This window comes from Petaurus breviceps, unplaced genomic scaffold, assembly GCF_028583685.1.
Source record: "Petaurus breviceps papuanus isolate PSGF00001 unplaced genomic scaffold, PetGlider_PUasm1.0 84, whole genome shotgun sequence".
In the NCBI taxonomy this organism is placed as follows: Eukaryota; Metazoa; Chordata; class Mammalia; order Diprotodontia; family Petauridae; genus Petaurus; species Petaurus breviceps.
This window is the reverse complement of record NW_027186645.1, coordinates 9,246,509-9,269,549: the sequence shown is the minus strand read 5'-3', so window position 1 is coordinate 9,269,549 and position 23,041 is coordinate 9,246,509. Positions and strand designations below refer to the sequence as shown.

The window sequence follows — 23,041 nt, the reverse complement described above, 5'->3', positions numbered from 1 at the left end:
TGTAGGAAGGGGAGTAATATGAAATATTTGGAAAAGTCAGCTAAAGGGTGATGTATAAGATGTTAACAGAGATGATGCAAGGAAAGATCCTCCTTTGTCTTTTATATAGACTCAGAATGTCAGAGCAGAAAAGAGCCTCAGAGATCCAGTCTAATCTTTCCTTATTTTAGAGGAAATTGACCCTACCTACCTGAGAAAAATATTGGAGAAGACCTATAGCTTATTAATGGGGGGGAGGCAAAGAGGGAAAGAAAGAGAAGAAAGGAGAGAGGAGAGAGGAAAGATTGCATACATACAATTCAGTTTAGTCATATCCAAGGCCCAACCCCAACCTGTGTACTCCTAGACAAAACAAGAAAAGTTAGAACTAGTCAGGCTAGTAGCCCAAAAGAAGTGACCATTATGGAAACAATTTTGGTGAAATGATGGGGGATTAACCCAAATTGTAAGAGATGAAAGAGAGAGTTTGGTAGGTGATAAAGTAGAAGCAGTGATTAGTCATCAAATTTGGGAATGAAAAGATGGAATGTTGCCTCATGTGACTAGTTAGAAAGAATTTTTTTTCTTTACATAGTCAAAAAATAAGCATATCTGTAGGAATGGTTTTTAAGAGTCAATGGAGATAGACTGAATAGCATGGGTTAGAAGGAAAGCCACCTCTTCCTTTGAAACAGAAGGGAAGAAGATATGAATAAGTTTTAACATGAGGAAGAAGTAATTTGAGGGAGCTCCCATCAGACAAGCCTTTATTTTCTCAGCAAAATAAGGTCAAGTTATCTGTTGACAATGTGGGAATGAGGTTAAAATTAAAAAGAGAGGAGGTTTAGAATAGGTACTACGTGGGTTTGTGGCCAAGTTGGAAGTTGCCAAGCAGAGATGAGGGTCTAGTTGAAGTCATGAAGCTTCTATAAAGCTGAAAATCCACATAACTTCATTACTTCAAATGCACTCAAGAGCCCAAGGAATCATTGAGTTTACCTAGGGTTGTAAATTAGTAACGGAGAAGTGGTGGAAGGCTAAAGGAACAAGGTATTCTTTGGTGGAATGACTAAGAAGTCATAATATAAGCTTTCTACTTAATAATATCAATAGGAATTCAAGAGAAACCAAGTGGCCACAAGAGCAAGTGGCACTGAATTGGAAGAAAAAATAAGAGCTAAAGGAAAAGGTTCAGAGAGAAGGTTCGGAAAGAGTAAGGGAGTAAGAGAGGCAAAGGATAAAAACGTGTCATCAGGGAAGAGCATTTCAGAAATTCAAGGACTTACTATCAGTATTTGGTTTTATAGTTTTATTGGGGCATTTTTCTCTCACTCCCAACTTGACTTCTTGACCAATCTGGTTAATCTTTTGCAAAACATGGTCTTCCCAGTCACTATAGAATCATCTCAATAGCTTTAAAACATGTTTCAGAAAGCCATACTGCTTTTCAACATCATTTACATAGCTAGCTTTCCCTTTTTATAAGTCCCAACCTTCAAGTGGAAGGATTGATGAAAACACCAACCATGCCCCTATATGTCCTTCTCGTTTTTCTACCTAGGATTTTTAAAGTCTAAATAAATACCAATCAAAATATTAAATAAATCCTGGCACAAATTCTCTCAGTCACATCTCATACTTGCTCCATAAGGCTAGAATATCTGGCAGATTACCAGGGCAATCATTTCAACTTATTCTCCATCCTTGACAAATTTTTAAGTAACTGTCAGTTCTAATACTACAAGTGCCCATTTAGCTTGAGTTATAATATATTACATATATATGATTTCTTATTTTTTATCAATAATAATCAATGTATCCAGGCTTTGTTGAGGAAAGATAACCCCATGCATGACCACCATTATCATCACCATCACTAGAAATTTCTATTATGAGACTAAAAGGAAAGTCTGATGATTGCTTGAGCTTAGAAAATAATCTCTTCCATAATGCCAAAAGGTAATTATTCTAACTAGATAGCTGTATTTTCTCACAGGGTTGCTGTGAGGGAAGTGCATTACCAATCTTAAAGCACTATGCAACTGAGTGATTGTTACTATTATTATCAAGTAAAAAGTCTGAAGTTTGTAGATTGAAGTCATGCATTCAACACTTTTAAAGTGATAAATTTACATTTTTTCTTCATAGATAGTGAAAAATCACAAATGAATAAATATAGCATTTTCAATATTTTATGGGACCATCTCTAATGTCATTCCTGAAAATTCTCATTCTGCTTTGAAAAATATTTGACTAAGTGAATTTTATCAGAACATAATTTCATTAATTTGCATTTTATTATTTCCTTAAAATAAATATCACTTTAAATTGAGTTTTCTCCACTTTCTTACCATAACTATATAATTTGCAACATAGTATATAAGTTGAAACATAAATATTTTTAAAAATATTCTTACCTTTTCATGATCTCTATTCTCTTTGTCACTTTCAGTTTTAGAATTAAGAGAATTGATAATTGCTCCTCTTATAATCAAAGCACAAGCATGGTAAGGATTTAACCTAAGGCCCTTGTTTAAATCATAAATAGCTCTTTTAGTTTCTTTGTATGAATTCCAAACTAGGGCTCTGACACAGTACACATCCTGGAAAAAGCAAAGTTTAACAGTGAAGGCATAAATATGAAGATGTCATCTTTAAATTACATAAGAAAAAAGTTAAATTAGGGAGGCAAGTGCAGTAAAACATTGATATAAAGAGGCAAGAAACCTGAATTCCAGAGCTGACTTGGCAATTAACTAGCTCTGTGACCTTGGACAAGTCACTTAATCTCAGAGCTTCAGTGTTCTCATCTGCAAAATGGGATAGTTGCCCTTCATGCAGAATTTCCACTGATTTTAAAAAACAGTGAAGAAATAAATTGTGTTCCAAAGAGATATATTGGCATAAAGACAGTTTTTAAAAAGTAAATAAGTAATTAAAATAGGTAACAAATAGTGTTCAGAGCATAAGGAAAGTTCTTAAAACTTTGTACCTTTGTGTGTCATTTATCTTAGTATCAAAATGAATAAACCTACTGGGTTCAATCTGTCCAAATTAATAGCTTTGTTAGCATCCTTTATAGCTTCTTTCTTCTTACCTAAATCAATGCAAAAAAACTACATTAAGCATATTTTTCCATAATTGTATTTTTCATTTTATTTTTTCAAAGAGGTCTGGATAATAAATCCACATAGTACTGTAACAAATATAAATTGATAAGACACAATGAGAAATAATCCCATTATATATATTTTTTAAATGTTGTGAGGCAAAATGTCTATAAAGTGGTCAAGTGAGAACAAAACATCAAAAGGGGAAAAAAAACTACTCTGTTTATCTAACTACTGTTTATGTTTTCATGGGAATTATTTCCACAAACTCAGACCAGGAGATACTGCATTAACTTAAGACTTTTTAAAGGTAAATACTAATAGTTATAATTATTCTTATAGAAAAGAAGCAAAAGGAACAAAATTCAGAAAAAGGAAGAGAGAAAGTTGGAGATCAATTTTATGATACAGCTGACTCTTAAGATTTTTTTTCTCCTAAATAGAAGAAACAGATTATTAAACTAAGGAAACTTAGCAAAAAAAAAAAATATTTCTTTTAAAATATTAAATTCCTCCCACCAAATTGAACATTATGACTTTACTTAGGCATTTACATTGCTGTTCTAGAAAATCTTTTAGTTTTTGTAAGTTTACCCATAAATCTGTATTTTTAAACCACAGGACCTTAGATTTAGAGCTGGAAAGGGGACTCTTAGACCATGTAGTCCAATCCCCTCTTTTTACAGAGAAGGAAAATGAGTCTCGTGCAGGTTAAATGACTTGACAAAGGTCATACTGAGTTGGTCCTCAGACTCTTTCCACTGTATCATGCTTGAGTGTAAATATATATTACCACAGTGGGGCCTGTGCCTCCCTCAAAATAGACTTAGAGTCAGAAGAGACCTCAGAAATCATCTAGTCTAACCTTCAGTTAGGATGAGGAGACTGAGGTTCAGAGAGGCTAAGGGAGTTGTCCAATGTCACCCATGTATAAGTAGGAGGGCCCACAAGTGAATCCAGGTCATCTCCTTCACGAAGGAAAAAGCTGACCTATACAACCATGAAGGGTATCATACATTAGACTAGCTCCTATTATGCCCAGGCTGTGATTATAGTCACTTCTAGGTCACAAAGGTTTCAACATCAAGAGGCTGAACAAGGACGCTTCCAAATTTAAATGCTCTAATCTTCTGACTTTGTGAACCCTTACCTAATTAATGAACCTCCCAGGAGGAGAGGGAATGTGAGGCTACTTCTTACCAGAGACTCCAAAATGTCCAGATTAAAATAGTATAAAGAAAACCCGATCATTGCATGTTGGTTTTCAGTGCAAAATGAAATCGTTACAGGGAAACAAGGGTGTGCTGGAGAGAAATCAATATAGATGCTATGTTTCATCTATCTTTTCCCCACTATGTTTCACTTGTATGATTGGTATAAGAGAATCTATAAGGAGATGTCCTCTGTATACAATGGTTATACTGCTGAACCACACACAAGGAAATGTATTTTGGTTGATTTTCCAGCATATATAAATGGCAACAGATTCATGCTCTGGCACATAGCAGGTGCCTAAAAAATCCTTGTTGAATGAATGAACAATTCCCAAAATAACTTTGTTCTGGTTTTTCTTTTCCTCTGCCACACTGCTCCTATCTTTCCCCTATTATTAATAGCATAGGTTTACTAAGTGGCTTACTAGAGTTAGAAATTGAGTTCTTGGCTATGGAATTGATCACCAGTTAGAGGACAAATCCAACATTTTGGCCTTACTACCCTGCATTTTAACCAGAACAAACAGCTAGCTACCCACAGATGGAGGCCCCTTTCAAGCCTGACAACAGCCTGATCTGGGGAGAGAATAAATATTTATATAGCACCTACAATGTGCCAAGCACAGTGCTAAAGTGCTTTATACATATCTCGTTTGACCTGTACTAAAGGACAGAAATTTGGGCTGATTGTTAATTCTCACTCTTTTTTTCTTAAGAGACAATAATATGGTTCCCATTTTATTTTGTTAGGAAAAAAAAGAGACTAAAGGAGTAAAGACTTGTTCAAAGTTATATTCTAGAGTTCTCTTTCTCTCTCTCTCTCACACACAATCTCCCCCCCCCCCCCAGCCCATTCTCTGATAGCTCTCAGTACTGTTTGCTGGATCTTCATTCATATCTTGCCCCTCCTGGTGGGTATACACAAGGTCATGTCCCAGACTCTCTTCTCTTTTATCTACACTTTCTCAGTGACCTCATTCGTGCCAATGTGTTTAAATATCATATCTTTGCAGACAAGTCCCAAACTATTTAGCTCTATTTTCTTTCTTAAGCTCCAGTCTCACCATCACTAAGAGTTTGTCTAACTTTATAATCATATGTCTTATAGGCATCTTAAAACTTAACAGATCCAGATCAAAATTCATCATCTTTCCCTTCAAACTCATCTCTTTCCTGAACTTTTCTATTTCTGTTGGGCACGCTACAATCTTTACAGTTACCCAGGTTTGCAATTCTGGTGTCATTCTTAAGGCCTTATTTTCACTTAGTAGATTCATGTATTTCGTCAGATCTTGATTCTTCTCCTTCCACAACATCTCTCATGTATGTCCCCTTCTCTCTATTCACACAACTAACACCCTAGTTCAGGCCCTCGTCACCTCCTACCTAGACTATTGCAAGTCTTTGAATTGGTTCTCCTGCCTCAGTCTCTCCATAGCCGATCCATCTGCCAAAATGATTTTCCCAAAGCACAGGTCTGATCATATTATTTCCCTATTCCATACATTCCAATGGATCCATAAAAGCTCTGGGGTTAAAAAACCATCCTATTGGGTATTAAAACCCTTCACAGCCTGGTCTCAACTTACCTTTCTTTCGTTATTATACATTACTCACCCCTTCACACACTCTACAATGCAAAGTGGCCTTCTTGTCATTCCTCACATGACAGCCCATCTCCCTTTGGGCTGTGCCTTTGCACTGGATGTCCCTCTTGTTTGGAATGTAACTCCTCCTGTTGACCTCTAAGAATCCCTAATTTCCTTCAAAGTTCAACTCAAGTTTTTCCTGTTCCCTTCCTCCTCCACAGATTCATGCCTCTCCCCTCCAATTATTTGGTACAACCTTCCAACCTACCTTCCTTCCTTTACACACACAATATATGTATATATGTAAATTTATACATACATATATATAATATCTCAGCCACATACAAAGATAGCCACACCCTTGATTTTACCATCACCCACAAATATAACACTTCTATATTTAAGAATTCTGAATTCCCCTTGTATGACCAAAATCTACTGGCTTTTCACCTCTCCCTCTTCCTCCCCTTACAAAATGCTATTCTTCATCTGTACCGTGACCTCCATTCCCTTGACCTCTTGATTCTCTCCCAGGCCATCTCCCCTACAATAGCTGCACTCCCCTCTTTTCCCCATTTTGACTCCTTGGTGAACCAATTCAACTCTACACCATCTCCCTCCCTTGAATCCCTTGCAAGCACCCTTATCAAATTGCCAATTTCATCTAGCCAATCCTCAGCCTTGGATTACTCCCTGCCCTGCGCCCCCATTTCATTGCCTTTGCTCCTACACATGCGGTGCTGAAAAAAGGTAGAGAAAACCACACAACTATTCTGACACTACAAATTCACATAATATAACTTCAACTGGGCCCTCACTTATGGTAGACAATTACATTATACTGCCTTTTCCAACTCACTATCCTATACTCCACAGTAGCTCTTCCAAACCTTTTCATCCCTCTTTAAACCTCCCTTGGCTTCTCCTTCCTTCCCCCAGTCTCTCAACTGAGAACATTGCCTCATATTTTACAGAAAAAATTGAGGCCACTCACTCACTATGAACTCTCTCTTCTCCCCTCTTCCTCATCTCCTATTTCTCGGATGCCTTCTGTCACTTTCTCCTCCTTCACCCCTGTCTCATATGATGAAATGGGCTTTACTCCTCACCAAGGCTAACCCCTCTACTTGTCCAAGTGATCCCATCCCATTGTTTTCTCCAACAATTCTGCCCCCTCCATCATCCTCGCTCTTTTATTTTCAGTCTCTTCCTCTATACTGACTCACTTCTAGCTGCCTACAAGCATACCCATGTCTCCCCACCCTCATTTGATCTTTCCATCCCTGTTAACTATAATCCCAGCTATCTCTTCTGCCTTTTGTAGCTGAATTTGAAATGGCTATCTGTAATAGGTGCCTCCACTCTCTCTCCTCTCACTCTCTTCTCAACTCCTTACAATCTGGTTTCCAACCTTATTCCCGCCTTTCAGAATTTTCTAACAGATGTCCAGTAGATATCTTAAACTCATTACGTCTAAAACATAACTCATTATTTCCCCCAAAAACCTTCTCCCCTCCTACCGTCCCTATTACAGTAGAGAACAATACCATCCTCCCAGACCCTGAGGCTCCCAACCCAGGAGTTGTTTTTGATTCTTCACTATTTCTCATCTCACACATGGTGCCAAGGCCTGTCACGATCACCTTTGTAACGTCTCTCTCATATGCCCCTCTCTCATCTGATACTGCCACCACTCTAGTGCAGGTCCTCACTACCTCACTTTTGGATTACTACAAAAGCCTGCTGGTGGGTCTGCCTGCCTCAAGTCTCTCCCTACTCCAAAAGAGTATTTTTCCTAAAAAGAAATTATGATCATGTCACCCCCTCCTACTCAATAAACTCCTGGAGAAAATACAAAATGCCTTGTTTGACATTCAATGCCCTTCTTAATAGCCTAGCCCCCTCCCACTTTTCCATTTTTCTTGCACTTAACTTCTTGAAACATACACTTTGAATCAATGACACTGACCTTCTGGCTGTTCCACAAACAAGATACTCTACCTTCTTGCCTCTGGACATTTTCTCTGACTGTCCCTTATGGCTGGAACACTCACCCTCTTCTTCCCTGACTTCCTGAACTCCCTGGTTTCCTTTCAGTCTCAATTAAAATTCCACCTTGTAGGAAGCCTTCCCCACCCCTCCCCCCCTTAATTACAATGCCTTCCTTCTGTTAACCATCTCCTATTTATTCTGTAAATAGCATCTGTTTCTTTGCATGTTGTCTCCCCCATCAGACTGTAAGCTTCCTGAGGACTGGGACCCCGTCTCTTGCCTCTTTTTGTGTCCCTAGCACTTAGCAAAGTGCCTGGCATTAGTGGCTACTTGATCAATATTTTTGATTGAATAATATATATATGTGAAATACATACATATATGTAGATATGTGCATGTTGTTTTATCTGATAGAATACAAACTCTTTGATGGTGGCAGGTCATTATATTACCATTTCCTAGCATAACTGTCTGTGACACAATTAATGCTCACTAAATACTTTCTGATTTATATTATCTTTTTGATTAAGAAGAAAAGGAAAAATATTAATTTTTTGAAAATAAGAATAAAGGACAAAAAACATGAGTATCTTGATTTTTCTTTTCAATGATGAATGAAGTGGGCTAGTTTATACTTGTGCTGGCAAATTTAGCATTGATTTTCTCAGAATAAAGAAAATTCTTTTCTTTTTAAGCAGGATATTTATATATATGAGCCACTCAGCTACTACACTTTCAAATGCCACTGAGAAAAATTGAGGTAATTGTTCATCGGCTAAAAATGCATAAAACATTCCTGTAAAGATGAATATTTTTAATTTACCCCCAAACTTCCAAGTGTCAACTAAATGCTTAAATTTTCATGCATTCTTTGTAGATATTCTATTGCTTGAGGCATACCTGCTAATTTAAAAAAACATCACACTTCAGTCAAACAAACATTTATTAAGCACCCACTAAATAAAAGGCACTGTAATAAAAGAGAGACACACAGGAACAAAAATGGAATAATCCCTCATGCTCAAGGAGCTTACGTTCTACTAAAGGAACATTAGAAATACCAAAAATCGAGTTCAAGAAGAAATAATTGCATCTTACCACGTATGACATGAGAAAATGCTCTTCTAGAAAATATTGGGGTATGATAGAAAGTCTCATAATTACAGCCAACTTCACAGCCATTCTGGAAGTAAAAAGAAAAAAATCCAAATTTTAAAGCATTGTGATTTTACAAAACAGCTTTATGGGTACCTCCAGAATTGATATATACAAAAGCAACACTGATCATAAAACTAATGCTATTAAGTCACATCCCTGGCTTAAACATGATATCACTACCAGTGGTTTTTTATTTACTTCAAATCAACATTATTATTTACTTTGGTCAAATTCTCCAATATTTCTCCCAAGACCACTATAATTCTTCTAGGTATTATATATGTCATCATTCTACTATAACATTTCCTATAAATTATACTGAATTTTTATTTTGTTTTGTTTCAGTTGTGTTGAGTTTAAGAAACATTAGAACCCAAGAGGCTAGGAAAGAAACCATACCCAACAATAAAATACGCTGATAAGAATCAATGTAGGTTTTTAGGGAAGAAAAACTGGAAAAACCAAAAAACAAACCAGCAACTCTGGCATTTAAAGGGCATATATGGACTTATACAGTTATTATTAAATCCATATGCTACAAAGTAGAAATGTATCACAAAAAATATGAAATGCAGATGTCTATTTCAAGGTAATTTGAGAACCACTTCCCAATAGTTAAAAGGCCACATTAAAACCACATTAATAACCACATTAAAAAAATGTTCCAATTCACTAATAATGAGAGAAGTTCGAATTAAAGTGACTAAGTCTTGTCTGATTGAGTCCTCATATATATTTGGATTAGTAAAAATGACAAAAGAGGGAACTGACAAATACTGGAGGAGTTTCAGAAAAGCAAACACTAATGCATTGTTAGTGTTTGTTTTGAGTTGGCCCAGCTCTATTAGAAAGAATTTGGAACTATGTTCAAAAAGTTATTAAATTGTGCATGTGATCCAACTGTACCATTAGTAGGCTGATATCCAAAGAGATCAAAGAAAAGATGCATATATGTATCTGTATATATGTATGTAACATACATGCAGACACATATGAGAGAGACAGACAGAGGCAGAGAGAGACAGAGAGAGACAAGGCGCAGCTGTTTTCCTGGTAGCAAAAACCAGAAATTAAAGGGATACCCATCATCTGGGCAGCAGCTAGACAAATTATGGTACAAGCATAACTATTTTACTGTGCTTTGCTTCACTGCCTTTGCAGTTGTTTTTTTTCTTTTTACAAATTGAAAATTTGTGGGAACCCTATGTGCAGCAAGTCAATCAGTGCCATTTTTTCCAACAGCATGTAATATCATGTCTCTGTGTCACATTTTGGTAATTCTCACAATATTTCAAACTTTTTCTTTACTATTATATCTGTTATGGTGATCTGTGAACATTGATCTTTGATGTTACTATTGTAATGTTTTGGGGTGCCACAAACCATGCCCATGTAAGATGGTGAACTTAATAAACGTTGTGTGTGTTCTGACTGCTCCCACAACAAGACATTGCCCTTTTTCTCTCCCTTTCCTTAGGTTTCCCTATTCCTTGAGACACAACAATATTGATAAAGCAGAAACAGGATATGAGAGGATTAATTCCAATTTTGAAAGAAATTCTATTGCAGATAAAGTGCTATCAAGCAGCATCACATGCTACAGAGAAATCTTTTATGAAAAGAAGAGTTGATCAATGCAGCAAACTTCATTCTTGTTTTATTTTAGGACACTGCCACCCTAGCCATCATTCTGATCAGTAAGCAGTCATCAACATCAAGGTAAGACCCTCCACCAGCAAAAAGATTACAACTTGCTAAAGGCTCAGATGATGATTAGCAGTATTTTTTTAGCAATACATTTTTTTTTTTTGCATTTTATTTTTCCCCGTTACATGTCAAGAAAATTTTTAGCATTTATTTTTAAGATTTTGAGCTCCAAATTTTTCTCTCTCCCTTCCTCCCCTCTATTCATCTGAAAATAGCAGGCAGTTTGATACAGTTTATACATGTACTATCATGTAAAAAGTATTTCTGGGGGCAGCTAGGTGGTACAGTGAGTAAAGCGCTGGCCCCGGAGTCAGGAGGACCCAAGTTCATTTCCAGTCTCAAGACACTTAACACCCACACAAAAAAACTAGCCGTGTAATCTTGGGCAAGTTACTTAACCCCAATTGCCCTCCAAAAGGCAAAAAAAAAAAAAAATTTCTACATTAGTCACAGCTGTGAAAGAAGAAACAAAGCAAAAGGAAAAAAAAGAAGAAAGTAAGAGAAAAAAATATGCTTCAGTCTGTATTCAGAGTCCATCAGTTCTTTATCTGGGTATGGATAGCATTTTCTTTTGTGACTCCTTTGTACTTGTCTTAGATCATTGTGTTACTGAGACGAGCTGAGGTATTCATAGATGATCATCACACAATGTTGCTGATACTATATACAATATTTTCCTGGTTCTGCTCATTTCATTTTGCATTAGTTCATGAAAGTTTTTCCAGGTTTTTCTGAAATCTGCCTACTCATCATTTTTTATTGCAAAATGGTATTCCATTACATAATATTCATATACAACAGCTTGCTCAGTCATGCCCCAACTGATGGGCATCTCCTCAATTTACAATATTTTGTCACCATGGAAAGGACTTCAATAAATATTTTTGCACATGTAGGTCCTTTTCCCTTTTTTATAATCTCTTTGGGATACAGAGCTAGTAGTGGCATTGCTGCATCAAAGGTTATGCAGTTTGGTTGTCCTTTGGGCATAGTTCCAAACTGTTCTCCAATAAAGTATTTTTATAAAGGTATGTACATTTTTAAGAATATAATACTATTGCACACTCAATAGACTACCATAGGGTGTAAACATATATTTTATATGCATTAAGAAACCAAAAAATTTGTGTGACTCACTTTATGGATATTCACTTTATTGCGGTGGTCTGGAACTGAACCCACAATATCTCTGAGATATGCCTGCATATGAAAGTAATTAAATATTATTGTGCTATGAGAAATTAAGAACCAGTTTCCAAGAAACCTGGGAATGAACGGATGCAGGGTGAAGTGAACAGAACTAGGAAAATAATTTATACAATGACAACACTATAAAGAAAAACAACTTCAAAGGACTCTGATCATTGTAATAATAAACTATAAGTACAGAGGACTAAAGATGAAACATGCCACCCACCTCCTGCCAATGAGGTAATGAACTTAAAATGCTGAATTAGACATGCATCATTGGACATGGTAAATGTGGAAATTTGTTTTGCTGAACTATACATATGTGTTCTGTGGGCTTTCTTTTTCTTTTTTCTTTTAAAGTTTTAGTTATTCAGTTTGTGGAGAGACAGTGGGAAGGAGAGATGATAAATGTTTATAAAAATAAGTAAGTTGGTGCCAAGACAGAGTGAGGAAGGAACCCTCCAAAGCCCTCCCAAATTCCCACCCAAACAACTTGAAAAGCTAATCAGAATTGATCTAGGAGCAAGGAAGCAGCTTACCAGGCCAGCAGGAAAGGTCTATCTCACTGAGGTAGGAAAGGAGTGAGGTCCAAGTGTAGCAACAACAGTCAGCCTCACAGCAGGGTGTTTGCAGCAAGGCTCAAAGCCTGGGCAATCTATTAGAGAGGCCCTGCCCTCCTACAAAGCAGAAATCTATTAAGCATGCAATTCTTTATTGCAGGAAGGTGCCACACCTAGTAAATGCCACCAGAGGCGCCTTGACCCCACTGCTGACTAGTTGTGAAGCCCCATCCTGAGGTGGGCCAATAGTGAGACCCTGCCCAAGAGAAACCATTTCCATAGCAACCCAGCAGCAGGGCCCCACCCGTGGGTCAGAGCAGCAACAAGATCCCTCCTGTAGGGAGAGCCACCAGAAAGACTTTGCTACCATAGCAACGCAGAATCAAAAAACCACACCCCTTGGGCAGGCCAGCAGCTAAACCTCATACCCAGAAGAGGCCAACAAGGAATCCCCACCCACCAGGAGAAGCTAGAAGGGAAATCTACCCTCCAGTGAAAGGAAGCAGCTAAGCTCCAAAGCCCAGTAAAAGCCAGAAATGAGACCATAAGCCCCAGTACAAAGAGCCTGGGACAGTGCAAGACCAGAGCCCAACTCTCATGTTAAAACACCAAGTCAAAAAAAAAAGCAGAAAAAACTGAGCAAAAAGAAAAAAAGACCTTGACTACAGAAAGTTACTATGGTGACAGGGAAGATGAACGCATAAACTTAGAAGAAGACAATAGTGTCAAAATGGCTACATGCGAAGCCTCCAAGTAATTTGATCTCATGGCCAAAAAAAATTCCTGGAAGAGCTTAAAAAGGATTTTAAAAAGCATATTAGAGAAGTAGAAGGAAAATTGGGAAAAGAAATAAGAGTAATGTAAGAGAATAATTTTAAAAGAGTCAGTAGCATGGGGAAAGGTATACAAAAATTTACCAAGGAAAATAACTCCCTAAAAAATACAATTGGCCAAATGGAAAAGGAAGTACAAAAGTTCACTGAAGAAAATAATTCCTTAAAAATCAGTCAGGTGAGTAGAAGCTAATGACTCTATGATGCATCAAGATATGATAAAAAATTAAAAAGTAAAAATAAAATAGAAGAAATGAGAATAAATGTGAAATTTCTCATTGGAAAAACAACTAACCTAGAAAATAGGGGAGATGATATAAAAATTATTGTACTACCTGGAAACCATGATTAAAAAAAAAAGCCTGGACAACAACTTTCAAGAAATTATGAAAGAAAACTGCCCTGATATATTAGAAAGAGAGTACAAAATAGAAATGGAAAGAATTTACCAATCACTGCTTGAAAGAGATCTCAAAATGAAATTGGAACAGAACAGTCAAACTCCAAAGCTCAGAGATCAATGAGAAAGTACTGCAAGCAACCAAAAAGAAACCAAATATTGTGGAGCTACCATCAGGATTACACAGTATTTGGCAGCTTTTTCTTTACAGAATCAGAGGACTTGGAATATGATATACCAGAAGGCAAAAGGAGTTAGGATTACAACCAAGAATCACCTATCCAGCAAAATAGAATATAAATTTTCAGGGAGAAAAAATGGACATTTGATGAAATAGAAACTTTTAAGCATTCCTAATTGAAAGATCAGAGGTAAATAAGAAATGTGACCTCAGGTGGCTAGGTGGCACAGTGAATAGAGCACTGGACCTGGAGTCAGGAAGACTTGAGTTCAAATCAACCTCGCACACTTAACACTTACTAGCCATGTGACCTTGGGCAAGTCACTTAACCCCAATTGCCCTGCCTTCCACCCCCCAAAAAAGGAAAAAAAAAAGTGACCTCCAAATACAAGATTCAAGAGAAACATAAAAAGGTAAAAAAGAAACAAGAAAGAGAAAACATAAGAAATCCAATAAGGTTAAACTGGTTATATTTCTATATGGCAAGATAATATTTGTAGGGGCAACTAGGTGGCACAGTGAGTAAAACATTGGCCCCAGAGTCAGGAGGACCCGAGTTCTGTTCCGGCCTTAGACAAAAAACCCACACAAAAAAACTAGCTGTGTAACCTTGGGCAAGTTACTTAACCCCAATTGCCCTCCAAAAAGGCAAAAAAAAAAAAAAAGATAATATTTGTAACTCTTAAAAACTTCATTACTATAAGAGCAATTAGAAGGAGTATATGTAGACAGAGGGTGTGGATATTAGGTGACTTTGATGGGATGATATCCAAAAAAACCCCCAAAACAAAATAATGGGCTGAGAAAGAAAATTGCACTGGAAAAGGAAGGAGGAAGGAGATTGAATCAGGGTAAATTATCCCACATCTAAGAGTCATGAAAGAGATCTTATAATGGAGGGGAAGGTGGGGGACAGGGGTGGCAAGCAAACTTAAACCTTACTCTCACAAAAATTGGCTCAAAAAGGGAATAACATATACTCTCAGTTGGATACAGAAATCTATCTTGCCCCATTAGGAAGTAAAAAGGAACTGGGATAACAGAAAGGTAGGGAGACAGATAAAAGGGAGGGTAGATTAAAGAAGGCAGTGATCAGAAGTAAAACAATTGTGAGGAGGGAAAGGGTGAAGGGTGAGAGAGAGAAGGATAAACAAGAAAAAAATAGCATGAAGGGAAATATTATAACTATAAATGTTAATGGGATGAACTCACCCATAAAACAGAAGAGGATAGCAGAATGGATTAAAAACCAGAATCACACTTGGAGAAACACACTTGAAACAGTAAGATACACACAGGGTAAAGGTAGGGTTTGGAGCAGAATCCATTATGCTTCAGCTAAAGCAAAGAAAGCAGGGCTAGCAACCATGATCTTAGATAAAGCAAAAATAAATCTAATTTAAAGAGATAAAGCAGGAAACTATATCTTGCTGAAAGGTACCATAATGGACAAGGAAGTCAGATCAATACTGAACACATATGCACCAAAAGGTATAGCATCTAAATTTTTGAAGGAGTAGTTGAATGTTACAGGAGGAAATAGATAATAAAACTATTCTAGTAGGGAACCACAACTTTCCCCTCTGTAAAATAGATAAATCTAACTAAAAGATAAATAAGAAAGAAATTGAGATATGATAGACCTCTGGAGAAAACTGAATGGGAGTAGAAAGGAATATACTTTTTCTTAGCAGTACATAGCACCTACACAAAAACTGACCATATTTTAGGACATAAAAACCTCACAACCAAATGCAGAAAAGCAGAAATAACAAATGCATCATTTTCAGATCACAATGCAATAAAAATTACAGTCAATAATGAACAATGGAAAGAGAGACTAAAAATGGGAAACTAAATAATCTAATCCTAAAACATAAATGGGTCAAAGAACAAATCACAGAAAAGATTGATAATTTATTAAAGAAAATTACAACAGGGGTAACTAGCAGTGCACTTAATAGAACACTAGCTCTGGAGTCAAGAGGACCTGAGTTCAAATCCAGCTTCAGACACTTGATACACTTACTAGCTGTGTGATCTTAATCCCAATTGCCTTGCCTTCTCTGCCCCCCCCCCAAAAAAAAAGAAAATTACAACAATCAGACAACATGCTGAAATTTATGGTATGTGGCCAAAGAAGTACTTAGGTGAAAATTTATATCTCTAATTGCTTGCATCAATAAAATAGAGAAAAAGCAGATCAATGCAACTAAAAAAGGTCACAAAAAGAACAAATTAAAAACCCCCAATTAAACACCAAACTAGAAATCCTGAAAATCAAAAGAGATATTAGTAAAATGGAAAGTAAAGAAAACCATTATATTAGAAGCTGTTTTTATGGGAGAAAAAAAGATAAATCATTGGTTAATTTGATTAAAAAAAGAAATGAAGAAAACCAAATTATTAGTATCAAAAATTAAAGGGGCTGAATTCACCACCATTGAAGATAATATAAAATACCTGGGAATTTACCTGCCAAGAGAAATCCAAGAACTATATTAACACAAAGCCAAGTCAATATAACAAAAATGGCAATTCTACCTAAATTATTTTACTTTTTCAATGGCATACCAACCAAACTACCAAAAGTTATTTTATGGAGCTAGAAAAAACATTAACAAAATTCATCTGGAAAAACAAAAAGTCAAGGATATCAAGGGAATCAATGAGTAAAAATTGTGAAGGAAGGTAGCCAAGCAGTACAAAATCTCAAACTGTATTACAAAGCAGTAATCATCAAAGCAATTTGGTACTGGCTAAGAAATAGAGTGGTGAATCAGTAAAATAGATTAGGCACACAATACACAGTAATGAATGACCATAGCAATCTAGTTTCATGTTTGATAAATGCAAAGATCCAAGCTTTTGTCACTGTGTGACAAAAATTGCTGGGAGAACTAGAGAGCCATTTGGTAGAAATTAGATATGACAATATCTCAACCTGTATTCCAAGATAAGGTCAAAATGGATAACTGATTTAGACATAAAGGTAATATCATAAGCAAATTATGGGAGCATGGAAAAAATTATCTGTCATATCTATGGTTGAGGGAAGAATGTATGACTAAACAAGAGATAGAGCATATTATAGGATATAAAATGTTACATTAAATTCATTAAGTTAAAATCTTTTTGCACAAACAAAACCAATGCATCTGAGATTAGAAGGAAATTGGGGAAAATTTTAACAGCAAGTTTCTCTGAGAAAGGTCTCATTTCTCAAATATATAGAGAACCAAGTCGAATTTGTAAGAATTTGAGTCATTCCCCAATTGATAAATATTCAAAGGTTAACATTAGGCAGTTTTCAGAAGAATTGAAGCTATTTATAGTCATAAGAAAAAAATGCTCTAAATCACTATTAATTAGAGACATTAAAACAACTTTGAAGGACCAATTCACACCTATCAGATACATGACAGAAAAGGAAAATGATAAATTCTGGAGGAGTTATGGAAACATTGGAACATTAACGCATTGTTGGTGGAATAGTGAGCTGACTCAATGATTCTGGAAAGCAATTTAGAACTATGTAATACAGCAACATCACTACTTGGTCTGTATCCCAAAGAGATCATAAAAAAGAGAAAAGGAAAATATAAAAAATTATGTATAAAAATTATTAGCATCTCTTTTTATGGTAGCAAAGAATTGGAAATTGAGGGGATGCCCATCAATTGGAGAATGACTGAACAAGTTGTAGTATATGTTTGTGATGGAATTATTATTGTGCTAGAGGAAATGACAAGCAGATGCTTTTTGGAAAACTTGGGAAGACTTATATGAACTTATGCAAAATGAAGTGAGCAGAACCAGGAGAACATGGTACACCGTAACAGCAATACTGCATGATGAACAACTGTGAATGACATAGCTATTTTCAGCAATACAACGATCAGAGATAGTTCTGAAGATCTTATGATGAAAAATACTATGCACATCCAGAGAAAGAATTGATGAACTCTGAATGCAGATTGAAGGATTTTTTTAGACTTTATCTTTCTTGTTTTTAAAAAAAAATTTTTAGGGGCGGCCAGGTAGCACAGCGAGTAAGAGCACCAGCTCCAGTGTTGAGAAGACCTGGAGATCGAATCCCTGGCTCAGACATTTAGCACCCACCCACAAATACCTGGCCGTGTAACCTTGAGCAAGTTACTTAACCCCAATTGCTTAGGGGTGGCCAGGTGGCTCAGCGAGTAAGAGCACCGGCTCCAGTGTCGGGATGACCTGGATCAAATCCGGGCTCAGATACTCAGCACCACACCCAGAAATAACTGGCCATGTAACCTTGAGCAAGTTACTTAACCCTGATTGCTTTAAAAAAAAATTTTTTTTGGTTTGCGTTTTCTTTTGTAACATGGCTACAATGGAAATGTTTTGCATGACTGCACATGTTTAATCTATAATCAAATTGTGTACCTTCTCAACAGGGTGGGGTAATGGTGGGTGGGGTGTAGGGAATTTGGAAGTCAAAAATTTTTAAATGAATGTTTAAAAAAATCTTTTAATGTAATTGGGAAAAATAAAAATTTGAAAAACCTATTGCCTCCACTTGCTCATTTTCTGAATATGATGAATTGCAACTTAAGTTACTTTTATTTTTATGGAAAGTAAAAACATGCTATAAATGACATCAGTTTTACCTTAGGTACAGCTGCAATCTCTGCTGCAAGTGTTAATTGTTCTATTGCCTTCTTATGGAGATTCAAGCTTTGAAAAGCTACTGCTAAGTGATAATAAGTTTCAAATAGCTGAAAGATACAAACAAATTCAAATTATTTGAAATATTTTTCTTTAGGCCATAAACAACTTTGGGCTATTCTTTTCTTTTCAAAACAAATGAAAAAAAAACCATGAGCTATATGGCTTGTCATTTCACCTGTCACTGTGACAACATTTTCACTGTAAGATCTTCAACTGTTAGTCATAATTTTATAATCTGAAAACTGAAGTACCCTGCCTAGGGAAAGGCATATGACATATTCTAACATCCTTGATTCTAAATGTTTCCATCATAAAAGGTTTATTTCTGGGATATAGGCAGATATTAATGTAGGCTAACTTATAAAAATGAATTGGAATTGGAATGTCCAGTATATGGGCATTTAGGTGGCACAATGGATACAGTGCTGGATCTGGAGTCAGGAAGATTCATATTCCTGAGTTCAAATTTGGCTTCGGATTAGCTGTGTGACCCCCGGGCAAGTCACTTAACCCTGTTTGCTTCAGTTTCCTCATCTATAAAATGAGCTGGAGAAGGAAATGGCAAACTACTGCAGTATCTTTGCCAAAAAACCTCCAAATGGGGTGACAGTCAGATATGACTGAAAAGAATAAACAACAATAATCCAGTAAGTATATAATTTAAACACAACTAAACAAGAGAATATAAACAACCCCAATAGCCTAAATAACAAGAAGACAGTCTATGTTGTCCCTATTATTCTTATTCTTAAGGAAGCCCTAGGGATTTCCAAAACAATACATAAAACAATCAAGATATGGTTTAATGACCTGAGTCAACAGAGTTGAATAAATTAATGAAAAATTCACCAATATTAATCAATCAATTTTTATATTTGGCATATTGACTCCATATTTAAAGGAGGAACTTTATTACATTTTTTAAAATTACCTTTTTTAGAGCAAGTTGGTTAGTACTAACTGAATACCATAGTCTCATGTCTACAAAACTGGGATACATTAACTCATTGATTTCTAAATTGAAGATTCTTGATGCTCTGCCTACACCATTCAGCTCTAGGCAAACCTGAAGGACTAAGAAAAATAGCTTCCTATTTCCTCAATGCAAATAGTATCCATAATGATTTGTATTTAACATTTGCAATTTTGCTGGGATGTGTAGTGATAACTTCCTTCCAGAGTTCATATTTTACCTGAAACAAGTATGTAGTTGTTTCACCATGGGCAAGTCACATAACTTCACAGGGTTATGAAGATCAAATGAGATAATATTTGTAAAGCACTTAGCATGGTCCCTGGAATGTAGTAGGTGCTATATAAATGCTTATTCCCTCCCTTTCTCCTTCTATTTAAATCCAAAAGCATTTTCTCAGTCCTCACCCTACTTGAGCTTGTCACTGTACTTGACACTATTAATCTCCCTGTTTCTCCTCATATCTCTATGATTTTTTCCCTTTCTCCTTTTTTGATTTCTCCTTTCCCCAAACTCCTTAATTCTGAATCTTTCCTGTCAGTCCCCAACCCTCTACCTTTCTTTTTTTATGCTCCAAAATAAAGTTGTTCAAAATTAAACTAATATTTCACTATCTTCTCCTTGCTGCCTCCTCTCAAAAATTCAACTCATTTTCCTTCCTTTCATGATTTTACTTCTCCAGACTCAAACCTTGGAGTTATCCTTGGCTCCTTTAGCATTGGTCATAAATTCTTATCTGCTACCACTCAACAATCACTTTATTTTTGTTTTTGGGTTTGTTTATTTTGTTTTGTTTTTTGAAGGGGGGAAGGTAGGGCAATTGGGGTTAAGTGACTTGCCCAAGGTCACACGGCTAGTTTTTGTGTTAAGTGTCTGAGGTCAGATTTGAACTCGGGTCCTCCTGACTCCAGGACTGGTGCTCTATTCACTGCACCATCTAGCCACTCCTCAACAATCACTTGTTATACAATGAATGCCAGATTTGGAATCAGGAAAAACCGAGTTCAAATCCCTTCAGTTGCTTACTAGTTATGTAACTTTGGGACAAGTCACTAACCTCTCAGTCCTGGTTTCCTCACCTGTAAAATGGGTATAATAATAGTACCTACTTGGCAGCATTGTTATAATGGTTAAATGAGATAATACATCCAAAGAGCTTTGCAAATGTTAAGCACTATATGAATTTTAACTGTATCTATTTTTACATACATATATATGCATAAGCATGTATACACTCATATATACATATATAGAGGGAAGGGAGAATGTCCTCCCCACAAGGTAGTTTGGACTTATGACAATACAGATTATAAATTTTTTTTTAATCATTGTCTTGTTTCAAGCCCTAATTCTTTACGTCAAGAAAAGAGATTTAAGAAAACATCACCCCTTTAACTTCAGATTTTCTGAATATTTACCAGTCTGACCTGTAAAATGAGTATGAAACTGATATTCTGGTCATTTCTCCAATTTTCCTAATTACCTATGGAGAGCAAACATGCTCATTTTAGAAGCACTCAAATTTTATTGGTCACAGATGTTTGTCATTTACTCAGAAATTCAGGTAGTTACAAGTGGAATAGCTCTTTTGATGAATTTATTTTTTCCTTTTAGAGACATGGAAGAGGTAGAGCTAATGCTTCATAAAGTACCTGAATGTGTACATCAAGAGTCTCTTCCAAATCTTCTCCACTCCAATGATACATCTTGTCAATCTGCTAGTGTCTTTGTCTCCTGGGGTTTCGTTCCTAACATATTCACCGCCCCCCCCCCCCCCTAGTCTATAGGCTCAGTTGTGATGAGACTGAGTGACTTGTGCTTATTACATGTGACAGATATTCAGAAATTCACTGGGAAAACTATTACCTGATGGTAAACCAACTCTACACAGTAAATTACCATACGCCCAAAGTATAAAAAATGATGATGCCAAGAGACTCAGATTTTTAAAAATTCTAAAAATTTAATTTTTCCAGACTACTGTTTATTTCCCTCATGTCAAGTCAGTACCTATTTATTTAATGCTTATGTATGCCCAGGACAATACTTAATACCGGCTCCTTGAGGTTGTGACATTTATAAGTAGGTTAAGAATCAATGAAAATGTCAAAAGTTGTTTTAATTTTCATAACTAGGCTAGGATATTTAAAACTAATTAATATATATGACAAAGCTTTATAAGACCAAGGTTAAACTACAGGTGGAACTTTAGAAGTAATAATTCTTCTCCTTGACAATATAAGGGTGGCCACTTAGTAAACTGAACCTGCCTTACAGTCACAGTCCAAGCTAGCAGTCAGTTGCAATTGGTTCCAGTTAGGTAAGTAACATTAAAAGATTTTTAATTTTGTCTTTGTTAAACATGTATTACTTTATATTTATTGAAAACACAGCTTAATAAACAAAAGGCTATTTTAAAGCTATCAAAGTATTAAATAGTTATTGTAGAAAGCATTATATACTTCTTTTTAACATCTTAGATAGGAAACCTAGGAATAGCTATTTCACAATATTACTTTTCCTTTTATTTTTCCCAAATAGGTTCTAAACTTGTTCAACAAATTATGAGAATTATATGCTTACTAAAGTATACTATAAATGTAGATTATCCTATTGAGTCCTGTAAGCTCTGCCTGGTAAAGGTGAGAACAAGAATGATTAAGATAGCTTTGTCAATCAATCAATAAACATTTTTAAAATGTCTACCATGTATTAGGCACTATGCAATGTACTGGGAATACAAAAAGAGGCAAAAAAAAATAATTTACAGAAGGAAGGCTCTAGAATGAAGAGGGGTTAGGAGAGGCTTCCTGTGAAAGATGGGATTTTAGTTAGGACATAAAGGATGCCTGGGAAGTCAGAAAGTGGAACTGATGGGGAGAGCATTCCAATTATGGAGGACAGCCAGAGAAAATACCTGGAGATAAGATGAGAGATGGAATGTTTTGCTCGAGGAACAGCAAAGATGCCAGTGTCACTGAAACGAAGATTATGTGGTGGGGAGTAAGGTCTATGACTGGAATGGTAAGAAGATGACTTGGTTATGAAGGGGTTTAGAATGTCAAACAGAGGATTTTGATCCTAAAGATAATAGGGAGCCACTACAGTTTATTGAGTGGGGTGGGAGGGAAAAGAGGGTGGGGGATGGGAGATTTGACCTTTGATTTAGTAAAATTACTTTGGTGTCTGAATATAGGATGGATTGGAGTGGGGAGAGAATAGAGGCAGACAGAACTATCAGCAGGCTTTTGCAATAGTCCAGGCATGAGGGAATGTGGGCCTGCCCTAGAATGGTGGGAATGTCAAAGAAAGGAGAATATTCAAGAAATGTTGTAAAGGTTAAATCAACCAGCCTTGCTTAACAGTTTGGATATGGCTGCATGTACGTGTGTGAGTGCACGCGTGCGTGCATGCATGTGTGTGTGTGTGTGTGTGTGTGTGTGTGTG

At 36.2% G+C, this 23,041-nt stretch overlaps 1 protein-coding gene across 1 annotated transcript in view; it reads right to left on the bottom strand.

The window, feature by feature from the left end:
* Positions 1 to 23,041, bottom strand: part of LOC138176222 (uncharacterized) — a 61,031-nt gene that overhangs the window by 36,268 nt on the left and 1,722 nt on the right. The window contains exons 3-7 of the mRNA XM_069106963.1: positions 18,561 to 18,668; positions 11,887 to 11,949; positions 8,983 to 9,067; positions 3,015 to 3,076; positions 2,397 to 2,582 (exon numbers count right to left, since the gene is read on the bottom strand). Coding sequence (XP_068963064.1) covers positions 2,397 to 2,582; positions 3,015 to 3,076; positions 8,983 to 9,067; positions 11,887 to 11,949; positions 18,561 to 18,668 — 504 coding nt within the window. The remainder of the gene's footprint in view (positions 1 to 2,396; positions 2,583 to 3,014; positions 3,077 to 8,982; positions 9,068 to 11,886; positions 11,950 to 18,560; positions 18,669 to 23,041) is intronic.